Raw genomic sequence first — 12,301 nt, 5'->3', positions numbered from 1 at the left:
CTCCAGGTCCGCCTCCTTGGTGAGGAGGAGGAGAAGGAGAAGGAGGCGGAGGCGGAGGGAGGAGGAAGCCCCGTCGCGGCCTCCGCCGCCGCCAACGGGGCTGTCCCTGTACCTCCCGATGGAGTTTGAGGCCGTGAAGCCGCCGCCGAGCTCTGCCCCGGCGAGACGAGGCGCCTCCGTCGCCGAGCCGCGCGGTCGCGGGGCTCCCGGGAGCGGCCCTTAGCGACCCCGCCCGGTCCCCCTCAGGTAGGGCGGGGGCGGGCACGATGCGGCTCGGGGCCAGCCTGGGTCCCAGGTCCCCGGCGGTCGGGCGGGTGACCGGTCTCAGCCCGGGGTCTGTGCGTTGTCGTCGCCGGTGCCCCGAGGGTAGGAAACCGAGGGCCGTACCTGACACCCGGACCGGGCCCGGAGTCTCGGGCCGGAGGAGGCGCCTCGCCCCGGTAGGGCTTTTTCAGTACCAAGCGCCCGGCGCTAATGGCCACCTCCGGTCGACACCGGCCGAGGGGACGCTTCTGCCTCTAAAGAACCCATGCAAGCAAAGACCAGGCTTCCCTCTCCCTTTTCTACACCAGTTAGTAAGAGTGGGGTTGGAGGAGGTCCTCGAAACCAAGTCCTCTCCTGGCTTTTCGGTTTTCTGCCCTGGGGCTTCCCGAGATCCTAAAGCAGGAATGGTGGAGGCGATCTGAGTGGTAAATAGGGACCCTGGCTAAACAATGCCCTGGGAGGGCTTAACCTCCTGGGAGGGAGAGGGCCGGACCAGAGTGGTTGCACAGTGGTTGTGACGGAGCAATGGCGTTGAAACAGCCAGGGAATTCTGCTATGGTTTTCTTTCCCTCCTTCATTTTTCCTTCTTGGGGAAGCCTCTTAAGGAGACTCTTCCACCATCTTAGAAGAATGGTAGAAAGCATCTTTGTTTCTCAGAAGCAGCTCTACTTTTCTCTGTTCTTAGCTTTCAGGAAGGAAGAAGATGGGGGTAGCTGTCATTTCCATCCTTGGAATCACAGAACAGTTTAAGATACCGGCAGATAGAACCTTGACATCAAAATAGCCTCAAGTAATCACTGACATAAAGTAGATCTAATTTCATGATTCCCACCCTCTTTTTTTTTTTTAAATAACTACCTAGTTCCCTTTTAATTCCTACTCTCCCCTTAGCTAGGCCCCTTCTTTTTAATTCCTACTTTCCTCCCACCACCTGTGTTAGAATGACTTTGTATCCCAAACAAAGTGCTTGAGTAATCTTTTTTCTATTTTTGTATTAGTCAGACTTTTAAGTTCCAGTAGGAACTTTTGATTAACTTGAGAAAGTTAATGTTGCTACACTAAATTGATATAATTATACCCAAAAGCAAAGAAAGAAGTATTTTAGTTAGCTTTGTGCAGCCTGTTTATAGTTAAACATAAAAATTTAGTTGTGGCTTCTCGAAACATTAAGAAGACTTCATGGATTCTTTTATCTGTCTAAAAAGCTGCACCACTGTTCTAACATAACATCCCTTTCTTATGTTGTTTACTTCCACATTCAGTTCTTGAAGAAATCGAGGCCATTACATCCTGTCAAAGACCATCTTTCAATATTGCTGTTTTTGTTGATTTGGAGATTGATGTTTTCCAAATTTTTAGAGTTTGGAAAATAGCTAGAAGGACAAAATGTTAAACGTACATTCCAGACATGTTTAGAAAAAGCAGATGTTATAATTCAAATTGGCGCCTATTTGAGGATTTAATTGCAGTCGTGTTCATTAGTGGATTCTTTGAGTTACTCCTGATCTGTTATTACTGTGGGGTCAACCTGACATTTAAGAAGACTTATGTTCTTTGTTCATATGTTTTCATTAATTCATTTTCTGCTTTTGTAGTTTGCTGTGTCTTCCAGTTTAAAAAATGTCAAAAAAATTCTTTTGGGAGGGAAAGCATTTTTCTTTACACAGAATTTTATATTCAGAAATAGAACTTCCACATTGTATGCAATATCAAATAATGATAAACTTACAATAAGATCTTATTATAATAAGTACTTGTTTATTGTTTTGGTTGGACTGGGTTGAAGTTTCATTTTCTATTGATGCAAAAAGGAAGCATGTAGTAAAATAAAGCCAGCTGAAAATTTAAAATAATGTTTTGCACCTAGTCTCATAAATGTTAAGTTACATCTTTATGATCTTCAGGCTTTTTAGTTTTATGAAAACCTTCCTAAGTGTAGATGTAACTTTAACCTCAAATTCTTAATAAAAATTAGTTTTGAGTATTACTTTATAATTTTAAGTACTCTAGAGTTGCACAGTCCCACACTAGCCGGTAGCCACGTGTGGCAATTGAGCACTTGAAATGCGGCTGGTGTGAATTGAGATGTGCTATAAGTGTAAAATACACACCAGATTTCAAGACTTAGTCCAAAAAAAAAAAGAATTAAAAATATAATTTTTTATATTGATTACATGTTGAAATGATATTTTGGATAAATTGGGTTAAATAAATTATTATTAAAATTAATTTCACCTGTTTTTCCTTTTTTTAATGTGACTCCTAGATATTTTATTTTTTCTTTATTTTTTTTAATAGATCTTTATTGGAGTATGATTGCTTCACAATACTGGTTAGTTTCTGTTGTACACCACAGTGAATCAGCCATATGCATGCATATGTCCCCATATCCCCTCCCTCTTGAGCCTCCCTCCCAACTACTAGATATTTTAAATTACTTGTAGCTCACATTATATTTCTACTGGACAGTGCAGTTCTAGAGTACTGCTCTTCCAAGAAATAAATTATCTGAATAGAAGTAGATGCATGAAAACCAAAAATTTCCTGACAGAATGTCTTCTTATAATCAGAATAACCAAAAGGCTAAAGACTTTGATAATATGAAGGGTAAATTTATCCAGTGGCCATTATTTGATAGGCAGAAGTGAGTGAGTAAGTTCTATCTCAAAAAAAGTATTTTTCAGGTAGTCATCACTAAAGTAGCAAAACTTTATTGGTTATATTAGTTAAAATAGAAAATTATCCCATTACTGTTCTAATAGAAGACATTGAAAGTTAAATCTCATTAAAAAACTGAGTTCAACCCCATAGTGGATTTTAGAAGTAAAATTTGGGCCATATATCTTTCATAACATATACTGAAGCATGTATAATAGTCTTTTTTTTTTTTTTTTTTTTTGCGGTATGCAGGCCTCTCACTGTTGTGGCCTCTCCCGTTGCGGAGCACAGGCTCCAGACGCGCAGGCTCAGCGGCCATGGCTCACGGGCCCAGCCGCTCCGCGGCATGTGGGATCTTCCCGGACCGGGGCACGAACCCGTGTCCCCTGCATCGGCAGGCAGACTCCCAACCACTGCGCCACCAGGGAAGCCCAATAGTCTTTAACATTGTAATTTAGTTCCTTTTTTCCAGTCCTTTTCATAAGTTTGAATGCTGAGTTTTAGAACTTACAGATTATTTTCATTGGTTTTGTTTGTTAGTTTTATAGGTTAAGGTCTAAATTGTACCTATGATGCTTTAAATATAATTTTTTAAGTCCAACACTAATTATTTTTAAGGTTTCTGAATTGAGAAGTACTGTTACAGTCCATTTCAGTAGCTTAAGTTTCTCACATGGGTGAACTAAAATGAAAACAATGTTTTAATTAACAGACCTGAGCCCTAATGTTTACATCTTTATAAAGAGAATTGTGAAATACTGTATTTTTTTATTATACAGTAGTGAATGGGGCATAAACCTTACTCTGACATTTTAAAATCATGTTTCATAGTCCTGAACTGAGTGCATAATATCATGGTGGACTAAGAAAATGAAAGTACTTAGGTGATAAGCAGTTTGCCTTTAATAAAGCAATTTCTAATTTGCATCATGTAAGAGGTGTCTATTACTCTTCCTGTTTTATGAGTTAGTACTCATTACAAGGAACTTATAGCCTGAAAAATTACTTGAGTAAAAATCTGTTTAAGGTCTCCTCTCTAATATAGCATTTCTCACTCCTATGCTTTATCTTGTTGTTCTTCAATTTTAGTAACTAGTAAATAAAATGACTTAATACAAATAATTTAATTTGAATGTTTTTCTTAAGGAGTCCCTTTATATATCTAGAGGTATGGGCTTTTTAAGCCATTTTATCTCAGTTTGAGATGTTTTGGGAGTATCTTTAGGATGGATACTTACTTTACTGTTAAATATAAATGTTATTAGCAATTTAAAACTTCCATAGTTTCAAGTAAATTACTATGGCATGTATTAGTATAAACCTGCGAGTTCTACACATCAATATATATTATTAGCTTGCTATGGGTCATTTAGATGCTTTAAAAAAAATAAATTATAGAGACAGTAGGCTATCATTTTTGATAATTATAAAAATATTTTCTAGGTGAACATTTACAGAGTGCCTTTGAAAGGAATGAAAGGTCAGTTTTGTCATCACTAATTAAACCTTTCAGTGTTTCAGACAAAATTTTATTTTGTCTTTATCATAATTGAGGAATCTAGAATTTATCAACAGTGGTACTGAGGAAAAACATTTTAAAAAGTCAAACCGTTTCTGGTATCTTAGCAGGAAAGTTCAGTTTGTAACTTTCCTTTCAGAAAGTTAGAATCTGACACATAGCAGAAGGAGAATTTGGCAAATGTTTTTTTTCTTTCAAAGGTATTTATTTGATTTCTGCTAGAAATTAAATGTCTCAGCATTAATTATATTAAAACATCTGCTGTTCTTAGACCTAGAAACACATATGAGATATTAAAACTATCAAGTGTATTCCTGAATAATTTGAAACACTTCAAAACTAGTAGGCGAAAATATGAAAGACAGCATTTTTATGTTTGGTTCAAACTGAAATGGCTTTTCTCCCCCCACTGATTAACTTTAACGTAAAGCATTTCAGGATGATCTCGGAAAACTAAGTAAGGAAAGAGTGTTTGCTACTAGTTTCCTATTACCCAGTGGCCCATGGTATCCTAACCCACAGAATTAGCATTTCCAAACGGGTGGTCATTAAGAAAAAAATAGATGCAGTGTCTTGTTTTGATAAATATTTTACCAGTTCAAGTTATTAACTAAATTAGGGCTCTCAGCACAAGATTTAACATGAAATTCATCCTTCCTTAAAGGTCTTTTCCTTGTATAATTCGGCAGCCTAGAAGACTAAACATTAAAAATGTTGAATAGTTTCAAGGAGTGATGCGTTCACCTGCTCAGTGCTCATCTCTGAAGTTCGAAGCAGACTTTTTAAGATTGATGGCATTGACAGATGCGGAAATGTGAAAGTGAAATGTGTAAAATAAAGTAAACATAGTTTGCAAGATTTGGGTAGTTTATAAATAAAGATATTAGATACTTTGCATCAGAGCTGTTTGAGGAAAAGTTTGTGTAGGTGCTTTTTACACAACAAGTTCTGTAATTCATTTTTACCAAGGTATTTTTTAAAACCTTAGTTTTTTTGAACATAAAAAGCACAATAAAGGCTAATAGAATTCCTCATTTGAGTGTGGGGTTATTTGAGAATCAGTTATACACTTTTTTGTCCTGAATCTGATTACATTTTTAAACATCTAATTTCTGTGGCACTAATATATTTGGATTGGTAAACGTTCTTATGAAATAAAGTATTGGCTGATAATTGCCCTAAATACCTAGATTTCTTGTTCACCAGAGAGCATCTGTCAGACTTACATAAGTTTTGAATTGGAAGATGCAGAAAATTTGTGAAATGTAGAGTGTTCAAGTTCGGGATCTAGAGATTTTATTTTTTATATATATTTTTTAAATTATTTATGTATTTATTTTTGGCTGCGTTGGGTCTTCGTTGCTGTGCGCGGGCTTTTCTCTGGTTGCGGCGAGCGGGGGCTACTCTTCGTTGCGGTGCGCAGGCTTCTCATTTTCTCATTGAGGTGGCTTCTCATTGCGGAACACAGGCTATAGGCACGCGGGCTTCAGTAGTTGTGGCAAGCTGGCTCTAGAGCGCAGGCTCAGTAGTTGTGGCACACGGGCTTAGTTGCTCCGCAGCATGTGGGATCTTCCTGGACCAGGGCTCGAACCTGTGTCCCCTGTACTGGCAGGTGGATTCTTAACCACTGCGCCACCAAGGAAGTCCCAGGATCTAAAGATTTTAAATTAGAGGTTTTGATACTAAATATTTTATTAAAAATTATGGAATGTTTTAATCTTAGGAATAAGAAAAGAAAAATCAGTCATTTTTTTCTGTGTGCCTTTTAATCATATGCATATATAAAGATAGAAATTTAAACAGTTGACCCTTGAATAATGCTGGGGTTAATCCACATATAATTTATACTTGTCCATCTGCATCCATGGTTCCTCTGCATCTGTGGATTCAATCAGCCATACTCCGTAGTACTGTAGTATTTACTACTGAGAAATATCTGTGTATCTACCAAATGTAAAATGGATGGCTAGTGGGAAGCAGCTGCATAGCACAGGGAGATCAGCTCTGTGCTTTGTGACCACCTAGAGGAGTGGGATAGGGAGGGTGGGAGGGAGGGAGGGAGACGCAGGAGGGAAGAGATACGGGGATATATGTATATGTTATGTATATGTATATGTATAGCTGATTCACTTTGTTATAAAGCAGAAGCTAACACACCATTGTAAAGCAATTATACTCCAATAAAGATGTTTAAAAAAAAAAGCATTATTAAAAAAAAAAGAAAATTATATGTGTATAAGTGGACCTGGGCAGTTCAAGCCTGCATTATTGAAGGGTCAACTGTATTTTGCTGTTTTTCTGTTTAGAGTTATTAGATAAGAATATTATTTTATTCTTCAACATCTTGCTCATTGGACCTGACAGTTTTTGGTCATATCTATATCTATATCTATATATATATATCACTATCTGATATGTTTTGTCAAAAGTATTGTAGGGAATTACATTCAAGATTTGTATTTTCTTTTTTTTTTTCTTTTACTTTGGCACTGTATTTTAAGGTTAGCATCATTCTTTCATTTATGGACAAATGGCTCTATCATTAACAGTCTTCTCTCATACTTTTTCAGTACCTTAGTTAGCCTCATAGTCAAGTCCTGACCAGAGATTTCCTCTTTTGTGAAACTGCCAAGGTGAACTATCCTTGACTGACTTGGTCATTCAGGTGGCAAAGCTGTTCCTTCACTCCTGACTCACCGTGATTTTGTTTGGATCAGCATTTCCAGAGTTCACTAACTCTTAGGTCATATCTTACTATGCTTGGGGGTAGTAGATATCCAAGGGAAACACTTTTTTTTTTTTAATTAGCAATCCAAAGTAATTTGTTTTTCTAAAAATGAAATTGTGGAAAGTTAATCTGTTTATTTGATGTGGTCATTAAGAAAAATACATGAAAGCATTGATGCGCAACTGATATAAATATGTTTAGTCAGAAGGAGCACTATTAGGATATTGTTTCTGCACAAAAACTTTTCAGAAATTTAATTCAGCAAATAGATTTAAAGAAAAAGATGTTCAAAGCATATAGAATTATTCAGAATTGTTTTAGGTTTTGGGCCTCCCTGGTGGCACAGTGGTTGGGAATCCTCCTGCCAATGCAGGGGACATGGATTCGATCCCTGGTCCAGGAAGATCCCACATGCCGTGGAGGAACTAAGCCCGTGCGCCACAACTACTGAGCCCACGCCTAGAGCCCGGGCACCGCAGCAAGAGAAGCCACCGCAATGAGAAGCCCTCATGCAGCAATGAAGACCCAACACAGCCATAAATAAATAAATTTATTTTAAAAAAATAAGTGTTTTAGGTTTTGAAGCTGTGATGGTTGACTTAAGCAGTTAACTCTTGAAAGGTGAATGATGAATATGTGGTTAATTCTTACTTTTGTCCATTTCCAGCTTACAAAACACTACCCAGCAAAATAATGATCTGCTAGACTGCTAACCCGAGCATCCAGCTTCCACAATGCCTGTGCAGGCAGCTCAATGGACAGAATTTCTGTCCTGTCCAATCTGCTATAATGAATTTGATGAGAATGTGCACAAACCGATCAGTTTAGGTTGTTCACACACTGTTTGCAAGACCTGCTTGAATAAACTTCACCGAAAAGCTTGTCCTTTTGATCAGACTGCCATCAACACAGACATTGATGTGCTTCCTGTCAACTTCGCACTTCTCCAGTTAGTTGGAGCCCAGGTAACCTTTCAGGATTTTACGTGTTTGGTATAAGTAATAATTATAGAACTTTGTTCATTAAGGGGTACAAAGTATGTTTAGGGATATTTGAGACATAAAAAATACTCAGTATACCTGATTTTCATTATTGTATTCCGCAAATGATTTTCTTTAGATAATGTCATAAATCCTTATGCAAAACTGTAAATTGCATATAATTATATACATTTTTGTATTCAGTGTTGTGGTCAGAAGTTATGTTTTTTTTGTTTTGTTTTGTTTTTTTTTGTTTGTTTGTTTTTTTGCGGTACGCGGGCCTCTCACTGCCGTGGCCTCTCCTGCCGTGGAGCACAGGCTCCGGACACGCAGGCCCAGCGCCCACGGCCCACGGGCCCAGCCGCTCCGCGGCACGAACCCGCATGCCCCGCATCGGCAGGCGGACTCCCAACCACCGCGCCACCAGGGAAGCCCCAAAAGTTATGTTTTTAAGTGATTTTGGTGGATAAGAAACATTTTTGTATAAGCATACGTAAATATTTAGTCATTAGGGTGCGTGAAAAGAAATGTAATCAAAGCTTTGGCCAGAAATCAACCATCTATAACCCTTAAGTGGAGGTTTTTTGGTTTTCTTTAAAACTTCACTTGACTTTTAGGATGATATTATAAATGAGAAAATAGGTCTGTATAGGTATATATACATATATAAGATGTATATATAGAAAACCAATTTCTAGAGTGTCAGTAACAAATTCTGCAGTTTCTGCTTATGCTCATATGCTATAGAAATAGCATATCTTATTTATCATTTTACTGAATCAGCAAGACCCTAGATTTATCATAATTTTCATATAATGAGGGCCTATTTTGTGTTAGGTATGATAGTAAGCAGTCCACATCTATTATCACTAATTCTTGTCATAGTTCTTCAGGTAGTTATTATCCCCATTTTACAGGTGAGGAAGAAGATGAAATTCTGTACTTCATGTACTACATATTAAAGCAAGAAAGTAAGGATTTTTCTGATTAATCACTTCTTAGAAAATTCAGTGAATTAAAATACTCCATTCCTTTAGTGTTTTGATATTTGAAGTTTTCCTTTTAAAGCACATTTCTTTTCAGTGTTCATAATCCAGTTAGACACTCTGAAATCAAGATGCATCTATTTATCAATAGTGTGTCATAACTTAATTGGCAGTTTTTTCCTTAATGGTGCATAAAACAATGGTGCCTCTTGCAAACAGTGGCATCTTAGATTCAATAAAATACTGTAGATTACTTGTAACAATACTAGCTATCATTTAGCATCTGCTATAGGTCAGGTATTGTGTTTTTTCACTTATAAATGTTCTCTCAGTTGGTCCTTAAATTATCTTGCAGGTCTTTACAATATGACTTCTATTACCTTTTCTGTTACCTTTTCAGCCTTATCTCCTGCTCTGTCCTCACTCTTTCTGCTTAAGCCACACTGGCCTCCTAACCAATTGTCAGATGCACCAGACTTGTTCCCACCTGAGGGCTTTTTCAGTGACTGTTATTTTGCCTAAGATACTCATTCTCTCTCCTCTTTCAAGTCTATATTCAAATGTCATGATTCCCAAGGAAGCCTATCCTGACCACCCCTGTTAAAATTGCAATCCCCCTCCAACACTCTCAAATCCCCCTTATCCTTGCTGTATAATTTTTACTGACCACCTTCTATCATACTATATATTTATTTATTTTTTAAAAAAATTTATTGGCTGCCTCCTCTTTACTAGAATGTAAGCTACACAAGGGCAAGATATTTTGTCTGTTTTGCTCACTGATAGATGCCTACTGCCTATAACTGCTTGGCACGTGGTAAGCACTCCATGAATATAAATATTTGTGAATTAAATTGAATTTTCATAATGGCACTGTGAAATAGGGATTTTCATCTTCATTTTGCAGATAGAGAAACCATCTTGAGCAGTCCAAACTAGACTTGGAGCAGTTAAATAATTTACTCAAGATCATTTGTAGCAGTTGCAGAGCTGCCCAAGGTTTTACCCAAGTTTTGACCTTTCATTGAGAACAAGGGGGGACAGACCATAAACAATAAATATAATAAGTAAATTATATAGGAAGCAGGTGCCAAGTGCTTAGGGGAAAAAAGTTCTTGCCTTTTTTTGCTACTTTTTATTTTGAAATACTTTTTTTAATTGCGAAAAACAGTACACAGAGAACCTGTTAACTTTCTGCAGCTTCCTCTAATGTTAACATTTTTCAAAGTTATAGCATAGTTATCATCCCTGAGGAATAACATTGATACATTGTACAATTAACTACCTCCTTTTTTCCTCTCATTAATTCACCCAGCCCATGCTATTAAGTATGATATCCTTGGTTCTTGGAAAGCAGATTGGCTAGGTGTTTGGCTGTAATTTCACTTAAACTACTTTGATTGTCTGTGTATTAGAAGTTTATACTCACCAAGATTATTATCAAATATAAAATTAACAATTGCATGAACTGGATGAACGTATTTCTTCAATTTTTCTTTGTTTTTTAGGTACCAGATCATCAATCAGTAAAGTTAAGTAATTTAGGTGAGAACAAACACTATGAGGTTGCAAAGAAATGTGTTGAGGATTTGGCACTCTACTTAAAACCACTAAGTGGAGGTAAAGGTAAGTTCATAAAAAAGTACTTTTATGGGTGAGTAGGACTTGGTAATACATTAATTTTGGAAGACTTGATGTTGATACCCTATTAAATTTGAGTTTTGATAAATGAGTTTTCTTAAAGGGATCATGGAAATCTTTTTGATTGAGAACATTATACTATTTTCTAGAGATAATCAATATTGTTATTAATTTAAGAATTCATCAGACATACTACATATTGAGAAATATACAATGTTTATATTCACTGATTAAACTAATGGTGCTATAGCAGAATATTAGTTTTAATGAATCCTACTAAGACAATTTCATGTATTCATTCAGTCATTTATTAAATTTTATGGAGCACTTACAGTTAACTTACATAACTTACAGGTTAGGGTCTTCATGGAGCCCACAGTCTATTGGGGAGATAGGCATATAAGCTCAGTAAGTTAAGTGCTGAGACAGAAATGGAATTCTCTTCTGTAGGTAGGTAGCAGGTCATAGATGTAATAAAAAGTTGTTGAGTGAGTGAATTAATCAAGTATTTCTTTTGTATCTGCTCTGTGCTTTCCACTGTTGGATATTTTGGACACTGGCTTCCTTGAGAAACTTATCCTATCTACCTCATTCATTCATTGAACAGATACTTAAAGAGCATGTCCTAAGTACCAGGCACTATGTTATAAATGATAATTGCTGTGGAAAGAAAACAGTATAGTTAAACGGATCAGAAATGTCAGAGTGAGGGGAAAAGGGTGGGTTGCAATTTTAAACAAGGTGATTAGTGTAGACCTTGTTAAGATGGTAGCTTTCAAACTTGAGATGAAAGAAGTGAGGTAGTTAACCATGTAGGTTACTGGGAAAAGACTGTTCAAGGCAGAAGAAATAACAGTCCCCAAGGCATGCCTAGTGTCTTCAAAGAACAAAAACAGGATAATGTACGGAGAATGTACCTGGAGTAGGGTGAGTGAGGGGGAGAGCAGTATGAGATAATGAAAAGGAATGGTGAGGCCAGATGTTGTACAGACTTACAGGCCATTTTAAAGACTTGAGCTTTTACTCTTAGTGAAATTGGGGAGTTACTCTAGGATTTTGAGCCAGAGGAATGACGTGATATGACTAATGGTAAAAGGGTCACACTAGCTGCTCTGTTGAGAATTCAGTGTAGAAGGACAAAGGGAGAACCAGGGTATTGGCTGATGGGACAAGGTTAGTGGAAGTGCAGCTGGTGAGAAGTGGACAGTCTGGATGTTTTTTGAAGGTAGAATCAAGAGAATTTCCTAAATTATTGGATGTGGGTATGAAAAAGAGCAGGGTCAAGTATGACTCCTGAGTTTTGGGGTCTGAGCACCTGGAAAGAGAAGTTACCATCAACTTACACAAGGAATACTGCAGGGACATTAGGTTTAGATAGGAAGATCAGGAGTTCAGTTTTGGTCATGTTGAATTTGAGATGTCAAAGTCTTCACTTGGATGCTGTTAGGTAACCAGTGGATATATGTTAAGGAATGAGGTATGAGTTGTAATTTTGGGAGTCATTGACATACAGGTAGTATTTAAA

At 37.4% G+C, this 12,301-nt stretch overlaps 1 protein-coding gene across 5 annotated transcripts in view; it reads left to right on the top strand.

The window, feature by feature from the left end:
• Window positions 1-59: 59 nt before the first annotated feature.
• RC3H2 (ring finger and CCCH-type domains 2) overlaps window positions 60-12,301 on the top strand; it is a 61,838-nt gene continuing 49,596 nt past the window's right edge. For 2 of the 5 annotated variants that reach the window (XM_089913714.1, XM_089913713.1), the window contains exons 1-3: window positions 60-246; window positions 7,837-8,134; window positions 10,644-10,761. In XM_089913714.1, the coding sequence (XP_089769840.1) occupies window positions 7,904-8,134; window positions 10,644-10,761 (349 nt within the window). In that variant the 5' untranslated portion in view covers window positions 60-246; window positions 7,837-7,903. Of the gene's footprint in view, window positions 247-2,508; window positions 2,597-7,836; window positions 8,135-10,643; window positions 10,762-12,301 lie in introns of those variants that run through there. The other 3 variants (XM_022578795.3, XM_089913712.1, XM_089913711.1) reach the window with 3 other exon arrangements.

This window comes from Delphinapterus leucas, chromosome 6, assembly GCF_059928025.1.
Source record: "Delphinapterus leucas isolate spDelLeu-1000000601 "Yukka" chromosome 6, BTC_Dleu_Yukka2, whole genome shotgun sequence".
In the NCBI taxonomy this organism is placed as follows: domain Eukaryota; kingdom Metazoa; phylum Chordata; class Mammalia; order Artiodactyla; family Monodontidae; genus Delphinapterus; species Delphinapterus leucas.
Note: the sequence above shows the minus strand (reverse complement) of the source record. Positions and strands in the feature narration are given on the sequence as shown.